Source organism: Peromyscus eremicus, chromosome 8a (assembly GCF_949786415.1).
Source record: "Peromyscus eremicus chromosome 8a, PerEre_H2_v1, whole genome shotgun sequence".
Classification (NCBI taxonomy): Eukaryota; Metazoa; Chordata; class Mammalia; order Rodentia; family Cricetidae; genus Peromyscus; species Peromyscus eremicus.
Window position 1 is genome coordinate 99850865 of NC_081423.1, and position 21534 is coordinate 99872398.

Sequence of the window (21534 nt, forward strand, 5' to 3'; positions counted from 1 at the left end):
GCATGGGGCCCTGTGTCCAGTCCCAGCAGTGCGTAGCCCAGGTGAGGTGGCAGAATCAGGAGTTTAGTTATATTGTGAGTTCAAGGTCAGCCTGGGCTGACTAGGATTTTTTTCTTTGTTTAACTCCAGTTGGGTGTGGTATTGAAGGCCTGTAATTGTAGCACTAGGGAGGCTGAGGCAGGAAAACAAAATTGAGCCTAGACCACACAGCCTAGACCACACAGACGCCTCTGTCTCAACCTGCCCTTCCCCAACCAAAGATAAAGAATGAGGGGAAAGCCGATGCTCTGTGAACTAAATCAATAATATTATTAACTACAAGATTTTACGTAAAATGAGGAGTCAGTGTCCAATGGGACAGTTTCAACCGAGAGTAAAACACCTTCAGGAGACAGCAACAACATTGTCAGTGTGCTTGGTGCCTCGACCTGTGCTTCAAGTATTTCTGAAATATTACATACAATTTACTATATAAAATTCTCTTGTCAGCCAGATGTGGCGGCGGCGGCGGCGGCGGCGGCGGCGGCGGCGGCGGCGGCGGCGGCGGCGGCGGCGCACACCTTTAATCTCAGCACTAGGGAGGCAAAGACAGGCAGATCTCTGTGAGTTCGAAGCCAGCCTGGTCTACAAAGTGAGATCCAGGACAGCCAGAGCTGTAACACAGAGCAACACTGTCTCTAAAAACCAAAAGAAAACAAACAAAAAACCAAAACCAAACAACAAGAACAACAACAACAAAACTAAACTAAACTAAAGCAATACTCTCTCACATACACACAGAAGAAAAGCCTGATCAAGGAGAAAAAAATTCAGGGGCTGGAAACATGGTTCAGTGGTTTAAGAGCATGTACTACTGCTTTTCCAGAGAACCTGGTTGAGTGCCCAGCACACACATGACTCACAATCATTTGAGAGTGATTTCAGGGAATTTGAATTCTTCTGGCCTTCACAGGCAACAGGCACACAGGTGCTTATGCATACAGACATACAGCCAAAACACTCATACACATATCTCCTTAACAAAAGAAAATTTTAAAAAATGCAGGAGATAGTGAGCCATCTTTTAAATTTTTTTCCCCAGAAACTTATTTTGTAAATTGCATTTTTTTTCATGCCTATCTACAGAATGTCCTCTTGCTAGCAACACACGTGGAGGTCAGAGGACAACTTGTTTGTCGTAGATTGTTTAATTATTTCTTTTGTGATAGAGTCTCACTATGCAGCTCTGGCTGGCCCAGCACTCAGTACATAGATCAGGCTGGCCTCACCAACATGTCCCCATCCCACCTCCATGTCTTCTTCTTTGAGACAGGGTCTCACAGTGTAGCCCTGGCTGGTCCAGAGTTCACTATGTAGACAGCTGGCTTCAAACTCAGAGATCTCTCTGCCTCTGCCTCCTGGGTTCACAGTGACATGCCTGGTCACCATATCTTTTTTTTTCCTCCTGTAAATCTCTGAGTCCAGTAAGTACTGCCCACCGGAATGTTGACTGATCTTATTGCCTGGCTTTTTACCAGACCATGAATGTTATTTTGTAATGGAGAAGTGGGTTCCTGAAAGTTGATGTCTAACATGAATATTTTATGATCCTAAAGCTGGTTGTATCATCAAATATTGACTGGAATTGGGAACCCTTGTCAATTTCTTGAAAATTCAGAGTTCACACGGAAACACAAATGTTTCTTTAGAAAATCTACAGCCCAGCTGCGTGGTGGTGCAGACCTTTAATCCCAGCACTTGAGAGGCACAGGCAGGTGGATCTCTGAGTTTGAGATCAGCCTGGTCTACAGAGCAAGTTCCAGGACAGCCAGGGCTACACAGAGAAACCTGTAGACAGATTTTCTTTTTTTGCAAGTTCCAGGACAGCCAAGACTACACAGAGAAACCTGTAGATGGATTTTTCTTTGGGCCACCAGCTCACAAAAAATGACATGGAGACTTATTTTAATTATAAAAGATCGGCCTATAGCTTAGGCTTGTCCCACTAGTTTTTGTTGTTGTTGTTGTTGTTGTTTTTTGTTTTTTTTTGAGACAGGGTTTCTCTCTGTAGCTTTGTGCCTTTCCTAGATCTTGCTCTGTAGTCCAGGCTGGCCTTGAACTCACAAAGATTCACCTGCCTCTGCCTCCCGAGTGCTGGGATTAAAGGCGTGTGCCACCACCGCCTGGCCCACTAGCTCTTATAACTTAAATTAACCCATTTCTATTCATCTACATGCTGCAATGTGGCTTATGGCTTTTACCTCTCCTCCTGCATGTCTTGCTTCCTCTGCACCTGACTGGCAACTCAGTCTTTCTTCTTCCCAGAGCTCCCTCTGTCCAGAAGTCCCTGCTATACCTCCTGCTTAGCTATTGGCCATTTAGCCTTTTTTTTTTTTTTTTTTTTTTTTTTTTTTTTTTTTTTTAAGATTTATTTATTTATTATGTATACAGTGTTCTGCCTGCATGTATGCCTGCAGGCCAGAAGAGGGCACCAGATCTCATTATAGATGGTTGTGAGCCACCATGTGGTTGCTGGGAATTGAACTCAGGACCTTTGGAAGAGCAGCCAGTGCTCTTAACCTCTGAGCCATCTCTCTAGCCCCCATTTAGCTTTTTATTAAACCAATCACAGTGCCATCTCTTTACACAATATAACCAAATATCTTGCAACAGAAATCCTGTCTTCAAAAACAAAAACAAACAAAAAAATTAACAGCCCAAGTGACTAGATTTGAGTGGCATATACTTTGGGAAGGACAGAGCTCTGTCCTTGCCCCAAAACCTTTTACCCTGAAACCTTTTACCCTTGTCTCACACCTGCTGGGCCCCGTAAGTGTTAAGATCCCAGCCAAGGCTGAGCAGTGAAGGAGAGCCAGGACGAAGGATCCAGCTCTTAGAAGCTGAAGCAGAAAAAATAAAAAGCCATAAAACAAAGAACCTACTGTCTTAGTCAGGGCTACTATTACTATGATGAAACTCCATAGTCTGTCACTGAAGGAAGTCTGGACAGGAACTCAAACAGGAACCTGGAGGCAGGAGCTGATGCAGAGAACATGCAGGGGTGCTGCTTACTGACTTGCTTCCCATGGCTTGTTCAGCCTGCTTTCTTTTTTTTGTTTGTTTGTTTGGGGTTTTTTTTTTTTTTTTTTTTTTTTTTTTGGTTTTTCGAGACAGGGTTTCTCTGTGTAGCTTTGCGCCTTTCCTGGGACTCACTTGGTAGCCCAGGCTGGCCTCGAACTCACAGAGATCCGCCTGGCTCTGCCTCACGAGTGCTGGGATTAAAGGCGTGCGCCACCACCGCCCGGCTTGTTTTGTTGTTTTTGAGACAGGGTTTTCTGTGTAGTTTTGGTGGCTGTCCTGAATCTCACGCTGTAGACCAGGCTGGCCTCAAACTCACAGAGATCTGCCTGGCTTCTGCCTGGCTCTGCCTCCCGAGTGCTGAGATTAAAGGCGTGTGTCATCACCACCAACTGGCTTCAGCCTGCTTTCTTATAGAACTCAGGACCACCAGCCCAGGGATGGCATTGCCCACGATGGGTTGGCCCCACCCACATAAAATCACTAATTAAGAAAATATAGGTTTGCCTACAGCCCAATCTCATGGAGTGCTATGGCATGCCTTTCTGTATGCTATGAATATGTGTTGCTTTGTTTGGTTGATAAATAAAGCTGCATTGGCCTATGACAGGACAGGATAAGGCTAGGCGGTACATTCAAACTGAAGACGGGAGGGAGAAGGGTAGAGTCGGGGAGACGCCAGCCTGTAGCCACAGGAGCAACAAGATACAAGGAGTAACACCACAGCCACATGGCAAAACATGGATTAATAGAAACGGGTTGAGTTAAGTTATAATAAGAGCTAGCTAACAAGAAGTCTGACACATAGGTCATACAATTTGTAAATAATATAAGCCTCTGTGTATTTACTTGGGCCCAACTGGATGCTGGACATGGGTGGGAGAGATTTGTCCTGACCTTGGGGTTCAGCAGGACTGAAGAAACTCCTGGCTACAATGGAGGCATTTTTTTCAATCAGGGTTCCTTCTTCTCAGATGACTCTAGCCTGTGTCTAGTTGACATAAAATTAGCCAGCTCACCTACTGTGTTGGTAAATCAAAAGACAAAATCCCTACTGTAACTAACATTAGGCAGAAGAGGAATCTTAGCTGTCCCGTGCAGTTGACGCAAGACAATTTAAGCTGGGAGTCACAGTACATATACTGTTGCTATTTTAAATGTTTTCAAGTTTATTGATATACAGCAGTGCCTGAGACCTTTAAAAATGAATGAAAATGAGGACATGACCTCTCCAAGGTGTGGTTGAGAAGGGTGTCATTGTAGATACAAGGGAACGTACAGCCAGAGACATCTGGAAGAGTCCAGATTGAACTTGGCCATGGATGGAGAAAGGGAGAGAGGAAGAGAGGAGAGAGGACAAGGGAGAAGGGGACCATGCGATGAGGAAGGGGACTAGGAGAGGAACAGAGGGCCTAAGACCAAGAGAGCATGTGCTGAAAAGGCAGGACTATATAGAAAAGAGAAGCTAGGAGAAGGGAAGCAAACCTCAGCCCCTGGGTTTAGTGTGGGGCGGTGAGAAGTGCTGGGAGGAACCATAGGTGGTACTTTTCCCAGGTTTCTTTGGGACACAGTCTTGTTCCAGCTTCCTGCTCATACATGAGAGGCCATGGTAGCACCATGGTGAGTTCTCCTGGCCCCAGCCTCTACTAGGCCTGAGTTTCAGTTAAGTTTCTGTTTCCATTTCTGTTTTGTTTTTTTTTTCCCTTCCAAGCTGAGGATCGAACTCAGGGCCTTGCACTTGCTAGGCAAATGCTCTACCACTGAGCTAAATCCCCAGCCCCTCTGTTTCCATTTCTGATAAGGCAGGTGAGGGAGATACTGTATACCAAGCATGATTCAGCACTTATAGCCCCAGCCAATATCAAACATTAGTGTGGCTGCTGCTCGCTTGGCCAGTCATGTTTAGGATGACCTAATCCCCTCCTGGATATCTATAAAAGGAGCCCGAGAGCTTCTCTGGGGGTTATCACCATTTTGTTGTGTGGCTGACTCCTGCATGCAGGAATCCTTCTCTAGAGAAATAAATGCTCTTGCTTTTTCGTACATGAGGGGCGGTCTTTTGTGCGGTGATCTGTGGACCCTAACAGTACATATGAGGGTCCTGTGCTTCCTCACAATCTGTGAGATGATCTGGCCCACATCCCTCAACCGACAGAGGTTAAATGGTAGACTAAACTATAAAGTATCAGTGCATTTGTTTACAACGCCAACCAGGACTGTGTTTTGGGACTTGCCCAGCCTGCTCTCCGCTGTGTGAAATTCTTTAGAAGCCACGGCAACCACAGGTGGTGACCCGAACAGAAATACTGTAAAGGGGCCTGCTGCAAAGGGGCCTCATCAGCATCAAGCTCAGCCAGCAGTCACATCGGGGAAGCTGTAACTTTGTTCTGCGCCTGGACTCACTGTGGTGGTGTATGGCCGTTTCTCTTTAGTCTGGGCCAAGCTGATGGTCTCAGAGCTATATACGCATTAACTTTCTTTTCCCCCTCTGAGACATGAGAACTTGGAACTCACTATCCTCCTGCCTCAGCCTCTGGGTGCTGTGATTAGAAGATATACACCACCACTTACTACAACAGTCACAGACCTCGCCTCCAACCCACGGTGTCTACAGGAAGGATGGCGACTGCAGGGAGGAGGGTCTCCCTGTCTTCCTAAGAGTGTCCCCAACCAGCGTGTGAGTGGAATCGGAAGCACTTCCGTTCCGATATAAGCTGGGTGGGGGCTGCAGACGTATCCAGCCAGCCAGAGCCTGCAAACCCTGAAGCAGGAAAGTCGGCTGCAGGAAGAAGAGCCCGCAGAGCAAATGGACACTTGCAGCCGAGAGGCTTAACAGAGGCGCCCTTAGGGCCAACCCGCTATCCTCAGCCACTCCTGCGTCTTCTGGGAGGCAGCTGAAGAGCTGCGGCTATCTGTTCCCAGACACAACTGCAAGGAGGCACCGCCGCAGAGGACACAACTCCCAGCACGCTCCGCGCCGGCCACTCCCAGAAGGCCACGCGCCGATGCTATGGGGCGGGGCTTTCCCGGCTCGCCTAGCGCCGTCCGCACCCAGAAGGCGGCTCAAGACTTGCCGGAGGGCGTGGCTTCACGATGCGGAGGCGGGGCGCTCCCGGCATGCTCTAGGGCACGGCGCCATCCGCGGGTTTTGAATCGCGCTCCCAGGCGTCTTGGCGGCAGCATCATGGAGGCTCCGGCTCTCCCCGCGACCTGGCAACTGTATCTCATGGACCACCGCATCTCCACCTTCAAGAACTGGCCGTTCCTGGAGGGCTGCTCCTGCACCCCAGAGCGGGTGAGCCCGCCCCTGTCGGACTTCAGCGTCCACACGCAGACATTTCCGCCCCAGCTTTACAGCGACTGCTCCCTGGGCCTGTGTATTAGTGGTTGGGCCCGGGATCAGAACCCCCCAACCCCCTTCGCACTGTTAGCTAAGCTGCTTTGCTCGGCCCAGGACATGAAAAGACTGCATTGTCCTCGACGAGGCCACCCCACTTCTCCCCAGCCTTCTGCCTGAACCACTAAGGCTGTTAGGCTCGGTAGACACGGCCTCTTTCCATTGTCCCCGGCTGACCGCCCCAGCTCTCGGCCTGGAACGACTTCTGGGAACGATAAGGTGCACGCCTTTAATCCCAGCACTCCCGAGGCAGAACCAGGCGGATCTCTGTGAGTTGGAGGCCAGCCTGGTCTACAGAGTGAGATCCAGGACAGGCACCAAAACTACACGGAGAAGCCCTGTCTCAAACAAACAAAAACTAGACTGTTGATTGTGCTCACGAGCTGTGCTGTCATTTTCAGATGGCGGAAGCTGGCTTCATCCACTGCCCTACCGAGAATGAGCCTGACTTGGCCCAGTGTTTTTTCTGCTTTAAGGAGTTGGAAGGCTGGGAACCCGATGACAACCCCATGTAAGTCCCTGCAGGCCACTCTCAGTGGGTTTTCTGGTGCCCTAGTTCTATTGGGAGCCTTTTGGGTTGAACTGGAGTTGGGCAAAACCATTTGCAGTTAGTAGAAAAGCATGGCCTTCCTAACTTGGTATGTGTTCCAGGCTGTCCTTGAACCTGTTATATAGCTCAGACTGGTCTTGAATTCTCAATTTCTTCCTCAGTTTCCCTAGTGCTGCCAACTTGCATGGTTTTGCCTGAGGCATTTGTTTTGATTTTTGCTTTTTGAGGTGGGTTTCTCTATGTAGCTCTGGTTGTCCAGGGACTCCCTCTGTAGACCAGGCTGGCCTCAAACTCAGAGATTTGCATGCCTCTACCTGCATGCTGGGATTAAAGGCCAATGCCACCAACGCCTGGCCTGCCTGAGATTTTTTTTAAGATTCGTTTGTTTTTGGTGAATGTGCGCATGTGAGTCTTCATTTCTGCCATTGGTGTAGGTGTCAGATCCCTAGGAGCTGGAGTTACAGTCAGTTAGGAGATCCCTGATGTGGGTGCTGGGAACTGAAGTCAAGTTCTGTGGAAGAGCAGCAAGGACTCCTAACCACTATCCCATCTCTAGCTATAGATTTTTTTTTATGTTATTATTACTTTATGTTTTATTTTGTGTGTGTTTGAGTGTGGGTGTCAGGACAACTTTGGGGAGTCACTTCTCTCCTGCTGTGTGGATCCCTGGGATTGAACTCAGGTGAGCAGATTTGGCAGCAAACATCCTCACCTAAGCCATTTTGGATTTGACATGCAATTCCTCTGAGTTTATTTTATTTTTAAATTTCTGTGTATGGATGTTTCACCTGCATGTATATCTGTGTACCATGTACATGCCTGGTACCTTCAGAGGACATCAAATTCCCTGGAACTGGAGTTACAGATGGTGGGAGCCGTCCTATGGGTGCTGAAGGGGACTCCCACACAGCTGGGGTGGGGAGTGGGGAGGGGGCCGCGTGCGGGCGCTTCCTTCCAGACCTCGGATTAGGCACAAACCACACCCAAACACCTGTTTTCACAGAGATCCTTTATTAAGTGGGGAAGAGAAGTTAGAGTTGCTGCTTTCTGACTCAGGCAGAAAACAGCAGCCAATGACCTTGCAGGTGTCATTTTTAGGAGGAGAAGAAGGGGAGGTCTGTGTTAGAATGGGCTGGGATGTGGTAAAGGAGATAGTCATCGAAGGGGAAGGGGACAAGGGAAAGGGGGCAGGGGTATTTGTCCTGGGGGGACAAAGGACTGCCTCTGGGTAGAGAGGAGACAGATGTGATGCCTAGGCAAACAGCCTTTATAAAGGTAAAAGGGGAAACGCTGTGTTAGAGTGAGGTGTTTAATTTTGATTGGACATGTTAACTAGGTGAGCCAAAGAGGGTTTTGATAGCTGGACATTGGCAGTCAGCCTCAGGAGGAGGAAGTGGCCAAATAAGGGACTAGACCTTGGTGGCTAGCTTTAGGAATGTAATCTAATGGTTTTTAGCAAGGCAGAGGGGATGGCAGAGAAGGGCAAGGCCTGCCAGAGCTGTGTTTGCCAGCCCAAGCCGGCCAGAGTCCCTTCAGATGCTGGGATCCAAACCCAGGTCCTGGGAGACCATCCAGTGCTATTAACTACTGAGCCATTTCTCCAGCTCTTCTGAGTTTAAATCATACAACCTTCCCTAGTGATTGCTAAAGGACTCCAGAAAAATATTCTAGCCATAAGGAAGACGCAGCAGAGAGAAGCTAGGCTTTGTGGGGTATTCCTGGGGTACATTTTGGACCTAATGCCTTGCTCTTGATGCACAGCAGGGTGTGCCCAGGACAGCTGTGGTGAGGAGAGATGGGCTGTCAGTGATGAGCAGCCACTGGCTCTTTTGACGTGTTGGTTTATTGATTTTTCTAGAGAGGAGCATAAGAAGCACTCGCCTGGGTGTGCCTTCCTTACTGTCAAGAAGCAGTTTGAAGAACTAACCCTCAGTGAATTTTTGAAACTGGACAAAGAAAGAGCCAAGAACAAAATAGTATGTATAATTGAGAATAAGGACTGAGAGCAAACCCGGTCCCCCAGAGCCCTGGAGGATCTGCCCCAGGATGTACTCTCAACCCTGGGAGGCGTGTGGAGTTAGAGACAGACAGAACTGACCTGGAGTGTGGTTTTGGTGTTGTGCAGTCAGAAGATCTGTCCCCTCAGGAAATGGTGGGGGTGAGGGTGGGGGTGAGTAGAATCACCTCACCTGGGTGGCAACCATTGTGGTAAGCTCTTGACACAGGCGGGGCCTCCTAGGATGGCAGCAGTGTAGGCAGAGGTTTGGGACCATGTAGTAGAGTGATGGCTGAGAGGGGAAGAAGCAGAGGTCCAGCTGAACTTTGCCTCTTGTCCATTCACATGGAATTAGTTGGGAAGGCAGGTGGCATCATGAGTCCACAAGGAGGTGACTCCCATGCAGCCAAGCATGAAGAGTTAGGTTGGCCAGAGGCCAGAGCTCATAGTAGATGTCATCCGTCCATGTCAACACCCCACATTTTGTGTGGGTTATTCACTGCTTATCTGAAGTTCACATTTAACCAGGTAGCCTGTGTTCTTATGTGTTGCACTTGGCAACCTTTTAGGGGAAGATTCTGGGAGGGATTTACTGGCAAAACACTGAGAAGGAGCCAGATGCGCCGCTCTGTCCCTGATGCTCGAAGGCTGACTTCCAGCTGGCCCTGGCCCTACGTAGTTCTGTGCTGCAAGGCAGAGGCTAGGACCTGCTGTCGTGGTTACCAAAGTTTCTCTTCTGCTGTAAGCTCTGTTCCTTGGTGGAGTCGTTATGAAATAACTGTGATACTAGACACTGAGGATGACAGTTTGCTGTCAGGGGGAGGGAGGACTGAAGTAGGCGTTGGATAGGAGCATGCTCAGACTCTGGGGATGGTGAGAGAGGGAGTGTGGGCCTTGCTGCTCAAAGCTCCTATTACATGGTATTCTTTTTGTTACTGATTTTTTTTTTTTTTTTTTTTTTTTGAAGCACAGTTGGTTTTAATAAAGATATTTAATACAAGTTTGGGCACAGAGTCAAGAGAAAGGCACTCAGAATCCTAACTTGGGAACATCTCTCCACACTCAACTTTTTGTTTTGTTGTGTTTTGTTTTGTTTTTTGAGACAGGGTTTCTCTGTGTAGCTTTGCGCCTTTTCCTGGAACTCACTTGGTAGCCCAGGCTGGCCTCGAACTCGCAGAGATCTGCCTGGCTCTGCCTCCCGAGTGCTGGGATTAAAGGTGTACGCTACCACCGCCCGGCTCAACTTTTTTTTGAGATAAGGCTTCACCATGTAGCCCTGGCTGAACTGGGACACTCTGTAGACCAGGCTGGCCTCAAACTCAGAGATCCCCTGCCTCTGTCTCCCAAGTGCTGGGATTAAAGGCGTGCACTGCCATTTATTTATTTATATTATATGTGTCTCTGCAGGCCAGAAGAGGGCACCAGATATCATTACAGATGGTTGTGAGCCACCATGTGGTTGCTGGGAATTGAACTCAGGACCTCTGGAAGAGCAGCCAGTGCCCTTAACCATTGAGCCATCTCTCTAGCCCCCAGGGACTTTTTCTTGTCGATTTAGTATTTTTAAATTAAGTTCGCAGGCCGGGCAGCGGCGGTGGTGGTGCACACCTTTAATCCCAGCACTAGGGAGGCAGAGCCAGGCGGATCTCAGTGAGTTCGAGGCCAGCCTGGGCTACAGAGTGAGCTCCAGGACAGGCACCAAAACTACACAGAGAAACCTTGTCTTGAAAAACCAAAAAAAAAAAAAAAAAAAAGACAAAAAAAACCCTTAAGTTCTCTTTAATCCTGTCTTGGTGGCATAGGGTGCAGTCCTAGGATGCAATCTCAACTAATTTGGTTGGCTGGAGGGGATTATAAGTTAAAGGCTATTCTGGGTGACATGAGTCCCTATTTCTAAAAAAAAAAAAAAGGAAGTTGGGGTATTTGCTTATTATGCATAAGGCCCTAGGTTCAATTCCAAGCTATACACAAACAGTAACTTTGCTTTTAATAGTTGTTGTAGTTACTTTGTCATGTTGGTAATAGATGAGGGCCTCACTCTCGATAGGCAGGCCCCTCCTTCTACGCCACACCTAGCCCCGATGTGTCCGTTCACTATTCCAGGCAAAGGAGACCAACAGCAAGCAGAAAGAATTCGAAGAAATAGCCAAGACCGTCCGCCACTCCATTGAGCAGCTGGCTTCCTCTGCTGGGGCGACCTGAACCTGAGCGACATGCCACATTTAAGCCGTGTGTCCCAGCTTTCCCAGCCCGGGCCTCTTAGCAGTGTCTTAGAGAAAGAAATAACGGTATTTTGAAACTGGATGTCAAATATTATTTTCGTTTTCACTTGGAAGTGGCTCAGCCTGTGTGCCTACCTCTTCATTTTCTGGCTTTGCCGTGTGGTGACCTGGACTGAGGCAGTGAGGTCAGGAGTGGGTGAGGAGGGCAGTGTCCGGGGGCAGGCCCTGAGGGGTGGGGGGTCGTGCAGGTGTTTGTGGTCTTCATGTTTCCATACTGGTAGCTGACACGTCCTGTGCACTGTAGCTGTGGTTCTGTGTGGTGCTGGCGATTCGTCTGGCCTCTGGTGTGAGTCCGCTACTACAGGGGAATGGAATAAAATACTTGAAAAGTGGGCGGCAAGCTCTTCCTGTCTTGGGGAAATGGTTCGTTTTGTTTTGTTTTGTTTTGTTTTGTTTTTGAGACAGGGCTGAACTCAGTCCTGATGCCCCTGCCCAGCAGGACTGAGACATGGCGTGTGCTGCTGCACACAAGCGTTTGTCTTATGTTAGGAGGTCATAAGTTCGGGGGTATTTGAGCTTCAATCCCAGTACAAGCTGCAGAATTGAACAGTAGTAAAAAGGCACTGGGAGTACAGCCTGACTCACACGGACAGGATTTCCTTTTCCTAATGGAACATCTGTAAGGCAAGTGTGATAGTGTGTCAGCATGGCAGGTCTAGAATCACCTAGGAGATGGGCTTTGGGGGGATTATTTTGATCACATTAATTGATGCGGGATCCTGGGCTATATAAATGGAGAGCTGAGCATCAGCATTCATCATTGTTCAGTGTCCTGACTCCCCATCATGATGGACTGCACTTTCTACTGTGAGCCACAGGACACTCCTCCCTTCAAGTGCTTTCATTGGGACAATTTATCACACAGCAAGATAAACTGAGACCCCAGGTGAGGTGACACACCCTGGTAGTCCCAGCACTTTGGAAGTGGAGGCTGAAGGATCAGGAGTTCAAGGTTATCCTAAGCAATACATAGGGAGCTTGAGGTCAGCCTGGACCATATGACACCCTGCTCAAACACATGGTTATGTGACCCCTCTCCAAGCATATGGGAAAAGTACACCCCACTGTGACTGAAATGGTAGAATTAGGGCAGACTGGGGTACAGATTTCACAGCTGTGTATATTCCATGCAGACCATGCTGGTAAACTGAGGCTGAAGCATCTTTCGCCAGAATCTGGGTCTGCTCCGTCCCTGCTTGGGTTCCCAGCCTCACTGACTCCAGGAAGATCAGCACAGGAAGCCACTAAGACCTTCAGAACCCAGGAGGGCATAAAGCAGTGTTAGAAATGACAGCCCAGGTGGCCTACAGAGGCTTCCAGCAGCGCTGAATGACCCAGGCTGAAGCTTAACTTCAGGAAGAGCACTGGCAAACCAAACCGGCCATCTCAGTACTAGCCTTTGGTTCGGCAGCAGCCCAGCAAGGCCCAGGCTCAGGCTGAGTCATTTGTAAAGGATTCAGGCCACTGAGTCCTCCACTGCAATGGTGTGCGTATCTGTGTTCACTTAGATGGCTCCTGGGCAGTCATCTCAGGAGTTGCTCTGGACATCTGGGGCCTGACTGTCTCCAGAACCACCTAAGACATTCTGGTGGCCTCCCTGAGGGCTTAGGATAGCTCTGTGCAACAGTAATTCAGAGAAAATAAGGGAACCGTGGCGTAACATTACAAGCTGGGTCTCTGTCTCTATTCCCACCTTACCACACAGAAATCAGAGAGCAGAGGAGTTAGGGGAGAGCAGAACTGACAGCATGGGTGTGAGAGCTCATCGAGGCCACGGGCAAGCACCAAGATGGGACATCTGAGCCTAGGTGGGGCCAAGTCCCGGACAGGGACAAGACATCTGTGCAGAGGCCAGCCTGGCAGCTGGCCAGCTCCACCCCAGTCTTGATACTGAGGACCTTCCTGTCTCACACAGGCAAAAATTGTTTCCTGCCCACTGGCTCAGTCTGGGGCTTGTCAGCTTTCATCAGGGAGAGATCAAACAGTCTCAGCCCCCAAAGGACTGTTTGCCCCTTAGTCACCAAAGTGGTGACATTAGTTTGAGTGCATTCTGAACTCCTGGTACTGCACCCAGGACCCCATCTCCTGAAGTCAGTTTACAGAATGTCTACTTGCTTTCAAGAAGGTAAAAGGCCAGCAAGAGCCTTGGGCAAGTGTGCCGGAGCACTCTGGGTGGCAACATCCTGTCATCCAAGCCCCTGTCAGAAGCTAACAGCTGGACCAGCATAGGCAGGTGCACAGGGCAGGAGTGAGGTGTGCATTCTGCTCACTGCAAGTGCAGTCTGGTGGAAGAGTCGGGGGACATGGTGCTAGAAACATCTTTCCCACACAAAGCCCTGGCTGGTGGCAGGCTCCCTGGGCAGCTGTCTAGACACAGGTCCTCGCCTCTCACACCCATGCTGATGGCCCTGCTCTCCTCTAGCTCCTCCAACTCCTGCTCTTTCTCTATGATATCTGAGGCCTGCTCAGCAAGTGGAGCCTCAAAAACTGTGGGTTCCACTTGGTTTGGGGCCACCTGCTATTCCAGTTACTGCCCCTAGTCATGGTCACATCTCTTAATGAGTCCAGCTGAGTGCTTCCTTAGCATGTGTGAACAGAGGTTTGGCTGCAGCCTTGTTTGTTCAAGTAAGATGAAAAGCTGTGTGTTTCTGGCCTATGCCCTCCAACTCTGGAGAGCCTTTGCATCTGCTGGGCTTAGCCAGCTTCATCTTGCATGCTGGGTAGATGAATGGGCCTGTTGGACAGTAATTTGAGGTTCATCTTCTGTGGGAGGATGTTTGCCAGGCTTAGTAAAATGAGCTGTCGTATAGCTGATGCCCAGCTGCTGGAGGGTAATTTAACTGACAGTTCCAACTGCTTTCCCAAACTCAGGCTAGAGGCAATAGCCAGAGTTAGCCTGGAGCAGGAGGCTCATCAGCCAGATGGCTTCCACTAGAAACCGACTCCTGTTCCAGCTGCAAATGTGACCTAGTTAAAGAAAAGAGGCTTGCATACAGCCTTGTTTTCATTACTCAAAATTGTACTGACTTCCCCCAGAAGCCCACCTGTCTTTGACTTCTGTGATGATGGATTATGCTGGCTTTGAAGAGTCCCTGGCAGCCAGAGGTAGGCACACAGCCTGCCTAATATGGCTTACACATTTGATGAGACAACATGTAATGAATACTGGGTCGTTCTAAAGCAGCATCTCTTCATACTGGGCTTGGTGTCTTTTGGGTCCTACTGGGGAAGTACACTGGTAGAATTCATTAGAGCCACCCCTCAGGGACCTGCTGCCTAGAAGACAATCTAATTGGTGGCTTCTGCCGCACAGACCCAAGGTTGAAAATGAAGTGGGTATGGACTGCTCAGCAGGCCATCTTCCAGCCCTTCAGCTTTAGGGAATTACTGCAGAGATGGTGTGGATGCCTGTTGCGGTCACTTCCCGCAGGGTAGCAGTGGCCTCGGGCGGCTGTTGTCCACCCTACCAGCTGCACTAGACCTGCTTGAGCTGTAGCAGTAGCATGAACCTTTGCAAACCAGCTCAGGAGCAGGGGGCTCAAGGGAGGGAGGGAGGACCAGCATGTCAATCCACATTTTCTATAAAAGGAGCACTTGACAGATAGAAAGCATGACTGATTCTTGCTGTTGTTACTTTGTGAGATAACAGCTAGGTGACCTCAAGTTTGCAGGATTCGCACTGATTCCTCGGCTGTAATCAGAGTTTGGGGCTGGAAAGTCTCCTTTCTCCCGTTCCTTCTGCCTTGGGAGGGCTGCAGCTTCTTGGGAGCACTCACTGGATTCTTATAGTCTTTACCGATCATTGAGCCACCTGGCTCCAAAGCAGGGGTATCTTCAGGATAGTGCCAGCTGCAGGGGTTGTCACACAGCAGATATGGACAGGGATGGCCTGGTGTACATGTGGAAAAGGACAGCCACAAAATACTGGGAGGATTCTGTGCGCTGTCTGAATTCCACTTGAAATATTGTTTTAATAACCTTGCTAAGATTGCTTTTATCTCGTGACTATATTCCTCAAGCCAAGAAGTGAAGGCTTGGCTGACCTGAGTCACAAAGCTCCTGTGTTCAAGAAAGACCACCTCTGGCCCCTGTCTGCAGGCTTTGTCCACCCCAGGGCAATGATTAGAGGCCCTCTCATTCCCCAGAGTGTAACGCAGTCCATCCGGCTTCAGCTGCCTGGTTGAGGCCTCTTTGCCACGCATTTGCCTCTCCTGCTGTTAGCATCCGACTCCTGTCCTTGAGGGGTCTTTGTGTGTCCCATAGGAGTGTGCCCTGTAGGTGAGTGTCCTATAGGTGCATGCCCTGTGAGTGTGTGCCCTGTGAGTGTACGCCCTATAGGTGAATGTCCTATAGGTGCATGTTCTGTGAGTGTGCACCCTGTGAGTGTGCACCCTGTAGGTGAGTGTCCTATAGGTGCATGCCCTGTGAGTGTGTGTTCTGTAGGTGAATGTCCTATAGGTGCATGCCCTGTGAGTGTGCGCCCTGTGAGTGTGCACCCTGTAGGTGAGTGTCCTATAGGTGCATGCCCTGTGAGTGTGTGCCCTGTAGGTGAGTGTCCTATAGGTGCATGCCCTGTGAGTGTGTGCTCTGTAAATGCCCTGTGAGTGTGTGCCCTGTGGGTGTGTGCCCTGTAGGTGTGTGCCCTGTAGGTGTGTGCTCTGTAAATGTCCTGTAGGTGTATGCCCTGTAAATGCCCTGTGAGTGTGTGCCCTTTAAGCAAGTTGCACAGAAACAATGCTTTTTGCCCCCTGCTTCAGGGAGCATATCCCATTGATCCTCAGAACTGATGAAAACCAGGACCCCAAGCTGAGATGTGTCACACCCTGAGTTCGTCTGTACCCCCCCCCACCCCACACACACACCCTTCCATTCTTCTAGGAGCTATTGGAGATTGGTGTGGTGGTCCAGCCGCTGGCTGCTGCTGTATATCCTCCTGGGGGCAGTCTCGGACTGACCTCTGTCCTCTTCCCAGCACCACACAACAGAGTGGGCATGCTTGTGTCTACCAGTTTGTGGCCACATTGGGATCTGAACCCAGCTTTACTGTCCTCAGCTCTGCCACGACCTTAGATTTCCCCTTGGTGAACTTGGCCAGTCACGGTGGCAGGAAAGCAGCGGTAGCTGAAGAACCTAGGGCGGCGCCTCTCCCGCCCCTGCCTGCCTCCTAGCCAGCCTGCTCCTCGACACCCCTCCCATGCCCTCCTGCTGAGTCTTCCAACTCTTCCACCGCCTAAGCCTTCATTAGCCTGGGTCAGTTCTGTCCGGAACCCCGACTGTCCCCAGCCCACAGTTCCCCCTGTCTCCAGCTCCCTGCCACCCCCTGCAGGCCATCCGTAGCTCTGCTTCCTACTCGACCCTGCATCCCTACCCGGCTGCTGCCTGGCTCTTGCCAGTATGGCCCTTCTGGCCGCCTTGTTCCTGAGCGCAGCCCTGGGCGCCCTGCTCAGCTTCGCGCTGCTGGCAGCTGCGGTCGCCAGCGATTACTGGTACATCCTGGAGGTGGCGAACCCTGGCGGCTCCGGTGGTGCGCAGCAGCTCTCCTCACATTCTGGGCTCTGGCGCACCTGCGAAGGTGAGCTGCACCCCGAGATCCCCCGTCCCCCTCCCCTCCCACCTGGCCCACTTCTATCCCCGTCCTCCTGCCCCATAACTCCCTCCTCCTAAGCCTCTGTGGCGTCTTGGTCTGCTCCTCAGGGAGTCTCTCAGTTCCAACCCCATTGCAGTCTCCCCTCAAATTGCTGAGTGACAGCGTGCTGTGGAAGGGTGTGAGGAAGGTCAAGGACAGGGTGCTGCCGACGTGGCCATGGGTGGGAAGTGGTGCGGGGCTGGCGCTATGCTTCCTTAAGTCCTAAAGAGCTTTCCACTGGGGCCTGGCTGAAAAGAGTTCCACTGTGGTCGGGAGATAACAGGTCAGGTGGACCATGGCTCTGCTCCGTGCTTCTGAGTAACTTGACGGTTTGTACCTCCTCAGCCTCTCCAGGTCTAGATGCCTCCATGGAGGTCAGAGGAAGAACCCCGGGGGCTGGGGCCCAGTTGCCAGGGCTCAGTCAGGAGTTACATAGGATCCCAAGGCTATGGAACTTGTGTTGCCCAGCCCCCATTTGTACCTTGGCTTCCAGGGAAGAACAGCTGTGTGCCCCTGGTTGACCCGTTTGCCAGTGACAGCTTGGAAGCTTCTCCCTCGATACAGCATCTTCTCTGTGAGTCCCGAGGCAGTGCTATCTCTGACTCTTCTTCAGGCAGGTTTGGGACCAAACCACTCACCCCAGCCACCTCACCCCAGCCCACCAAACTGCTTCTGAGGCCTCAGGGACCCTAAGGGTGTTCCCATCATAGCCCCCTGACCACAGACGCTGGAATACCAGCCTGCCCTGTCCTCCTCATACCTCAGTTCCTTTTCGATGGAGCCTTCCCTTGCCTTTGAGGATGTGAACCAGCTCAGAGCATGACTAAATCTCATGGGGCCCACAAACGCCCCTTTTGGACTGGCCAATTTTCTAGTTGGATGGTTATAGACAACCTACTGCCCCTGAGAGGCCTGAGGGTGGGATGGGGAGGGCACTGGCAGATCCTCTCCCAGCCTGGCCTCAGGAAGCCTCTACCAGAAAGGGGTGGCCACTGGAAGGGTCTCGTGTTATTATGGAGATGAGCATCTACTCAACCCTGCTGGTGACTTGAACAAATGAAGGATCTCTGGCTCCTTAGAGGCACGCCCCTCTGCCTGCCCCGAGCACCCTCTTCCCACAGTGCTGCACCGCACAGTCATGGTAGTCCTGCCTCTGAGCCTCATCCTCATCGTGTGTGGCTGGGTCTGCGGCTTGCTCAGCTCCCTGTCCCAGAGTGTCCCTCTGCTGCTCCTCACTGGCTGCTACTTCCTGCTAGGGGGTAAGTCGAGGTCCCTTGGAGGATATTGGAACTGCAGATCTTGGGAGTGGGCCTGTGACTCTCATTTACCTCTACCCTGGCCCCTATTCCCCTCTGAACATTGGAGAGCCCCCGCCCTCCGGCAGAGACACCCTAGGGCTGGCTGACGGGCAGGGCTTCTGGCTGGGGCCTGGATGCACAGGAACACCAGGGTGGAGCTTCTTGGCCTGGGAGACTTCAGGGTCTCCATGGTAATTGCAAGACTAGCTCTGTGGGCAGATGGTACAAGAAGAAGGGTGTGGACTTGACCCCACCTGCTCCTCTCTCCTTCCAGGCGAGAGGGGTTGAGACAGAGCAGGGCAAGCAGGGGCATATTATCCTTGGCTCTTACTCCCCCAGTCCCAGGCTATGACTAGCCACAGCACCAGGCCAAGAGCTCCCTGGGGGCTCCTCAGGGCCACTTCAGCAGGTTAGACACCCTAGGCTTCCAGAGCCAGAAGGAAACTGATGCTCAGGTCCCCTCGAGTGCTTCTTGGTACAGTCTGTTCCAGCCACCCTAGAGCTGTCATCAAAAGTGGGTAGGTGGCCCTGCGGGGTCCGTCCCCAGCAGCCTCAGCACTGGGCCAGGTTTGTGCTGGTCTGTTGCTCAGGCCAGTCCTACTCTCACGGCTGTGACTACACTGATGAGATCTCCCAGACAAGCCTGCTTCCCTCCAGGGGACACTGGGCTCTTCAGGAGACCTTTGTTAGGAGTGGGATGGACCTGAGAGAGGGAACCGCAGCCACAAACTAATGAGACAGACAGATGTTCAGACCCAAGTCTCTAGGGAATGAAATCAGGGTCATCAAAATATCTGCTATAGCCTTGACCCAGGAGACTGAATGCAAAATCCAATTAAGAAGGCACAGGAAGCTACCAACTGTAATGGGGTTGGGATTCTAACTGGGAAACTCCATGGTGACATGGAGCCTCTGCATTTTTCTTCAAGTACAGATAATGGTAGAGGTAGAGAGTCAGAAGGCAGCTTCTAGGGGAGGCTGACCACAGCTTTCCTTCCCTCAGAGGGAGAGGAGCTGGGGGACTGGGGTCCCCTGAGTCAGGATATCAGGAGCAGAGGCAGATGGATCTGGAGTTGTCAGCCGAGGCTTCAGGGACCAGCTGGGAGATATGCTGTAAGAGGGCTAAGGCTGGGGGACAGGTCGCCATTCCAGGGAGCTGGGTGGTGCAGGTGTGGTGGACGACACCTGTGTTGGCTCCTGGGGAGCCTGAGAGTGTGGCCATTCTGCTGTGTGTGCATGCCCACCATATCCCTACCTCTCCCAGAGTACAGTGCATCAGGTTCTGCTTCCCACGCTTCCCCAGACCAAACCTGTGGCTTTTGCTGAAGGCAGTTATAAATCCCCCCACTCCCCCCAACACACTGCCCAAGGGCTAGTGACGGGGGAGTGGAGACCTAAAGTTGGGTCTGCTGGTGACACATGGAGCAATCTTGTTGCCCCTCTCTCCCCAGGTGCCCTGACCCTGGCAGGGGTCAGCATCTACATCAGCTACTCACACCTGGCATTTGTGGAGACTGCCCGCCTGTATGGTGTGCAGCACATGCAGAGTGTGAACATCAGCTTCGGCTGGTCACTGGCCCTGGCCTGGGGCTCCTGTGCCTTGGAGGTGCTCAGTGGTGCCCTCTTGCTCACAGCTGCCCGGTTCCTCAGCCTGAGCCAACGCCCAGGAATGCCCCACTCCGTGATCATCTGAGTCGCAGGAGAAGGAAGGCTCAGGCACTCTTGGCCTTTGCTGGAATCCTGACTAGGAAGGTGCCCTGGGGATGGCATGCTGGGGAGGTGCTCTTTCCACTTCAGCTGGACATGAGAAAGGCAGATGATAGCAGTGTCTCAAGTCATGGCACAGTCTGCTGGGGTGCCTCAGGGTTCTGGGTGCTCAGGGCGTGCTCTTGCTCTGGGGGCGCAGACCACTCCAACCCTCAGGAGCTGAGACAGTCCCAGTCTGTGCTAGGAAGTGCCTGCGTGCTTCCTGAGCGCTTCCTCACCTCTCCATCCCCAGTCATCCTATGCCACAGAGAGGGAGACTGAGGCCAGAAAACCCGAGAACAGATGGCAGATCCGGGTGTCACTGCAGTTTGACACCTGGGTTCTGTTTTGTTCCCTCTCCAAGGGGAGGTTGATGGGGAGAGGCTTGGGGCTGAAGGGAGGGTCCAGTCTAGGTTTGTTTTCAAGCCACCAAGTGGGTTACTTGAGTGCTTCCAGGCAGGGTGGACCTTCGTATCTCAGTCCTTGTCTTAGTATAGGCTGCTGCCCTGCTGGCCTGGTACTTCCTCTTTACAGCAACAACCAGGAGGATGTCTGAGACTGGCCGCAGTTGGGGTGAGCTGGGGCCATGCCTGGCCTGCCTCCTGGTTGCCTGGATCTCTACTTCTGCTGGATTTGGCTGCAGGCGTGGATGGGTCCGCTCACAGGCTGCCTGCAGCCTACTCCCTGTTGAGGACAACATAGGTGGGAACTGAATCATCTCTGGCCACATAAGGGGGCAGACCTGTGTTTGCATGACTGGACAGTGGATGGCTGTTAAGTTAGGGGCTGTGCAGTACCCGAAAGCCCCGAACAGCCCTGATTCTGGTGTAGGCTCTTCCTTCGGGATATGCACTAGGGAAGGTAGTCCTTGTCAAGGCTTGGTCCCAGCAGTGTCCCCAAGCCACTTTTGATTGCCTCTAAGGATATGGGAAGCTCCTGGGGAGCAGGGGAGTACTTTGTAGGGTTTAATGTGACCTACTGAGGCAAAGGTCTGGAACTGATGGCCACCTCCCTTCCAATTTGTGTTCTGATCTTTGCCATTCCATGTAGGAGCACTGCTGAGTGTCTGAATAAATCAGCCGCAATGTACATATTTTTCTCTTTCTGCCATGTGTATTAGTTTGGGGAGGGGGCACAGGGACAAAGCCTCACTATGTAGGCCTCAACTCATGCCTCCTGCCTCAGCCTCCCTGGTGCTGAGATTTCTGGTATACACCACCAGGGCCAGCCTAGAATTCTTCAAAATAGGTAATACATACTCATTTCTCATGATGTTAGAAGGGTGAACACACACCAGTGTGTTTCTGGTCGTCACTGATGTGTGATGTGTGCACTCTGTCATGTCCTGCAGCTACAGCTGCCTTCTTCCTAGCTCCAGAGATGGAGAGGAGTCTCGGGCCTCAGCAGGATCTGGGCTGGCTCACCGGGAGCTGGAGGAAAGTTACAGCCTCTCCCTGTCTGGCTTCATGAACATTTGTTGAGGTATCTGTCTGCTGGAAGCCAGTTTGTGAATTCCGGGTCCACTGAGTGTGGGTGGCTTTAGGCTTCCAGGTGACACTGGGGAAGACCCACACAATGGCTG

The 21534-nt window shown here is 51.3% G+C and overlaps 2 protein-coding genes across 3 annotated transcripts; both read left to right on the top strand.

Annotated features, from left to right (window-relative positions):
• The first annotated feature begins 6079 nt into the window (after positions 1-6079).
• Birc5 (baculoviral IAP repeat containing 5) lies at positions 6080-11614 on the top strand. The gene is made up of 4 exons (XM_059269845.1): positions 6080-6352; positions 6856-6965; positions 8863-8980; positions 11104-11614. Exons 1-4 carry the CDS (start codon positions 6242-6244, stop codon positions 11200-11202), a joined length of 438 nt encoding a protein of 145 aa, XP_059125828.1. The 5' UTR covers positions 6080-6241; the 3' UTR covers positions 11203-11614.
• A 4605-nt stretch (positions 11615-16219) lies between these two features.
• Positions 16220-21034, top strand: Tmem235 (transmembrane protein 235). 2 transcript variants are annotated; one of them, XM_059269846.1, is made up of 4 exons: positions 16220-16854; positions 17402-17482; positions 18030-18167; positions 19658-21034. In XM_059269846.1, exons 1-4 carry the CDS (start codon positions 16677-16679, stop codon positions 19897-19899), a joined length of 639 nt encoding a protein of 212 aa, XP_059125829.1. In that variant the 5' UTR covers positions 16220-16676; the 3' UTR covers positions 19900-21034. The 2 variants fall into 2 exon arrangements, with proteins under 2 accessions (XP_059125829.1, XP_059125830.1); XM_059269847.1 differs by lacking the exon at positions 17402-17482.
• The last annotated feature ends 500 nt before the right edge of the window (positions 21035-21534 follow it).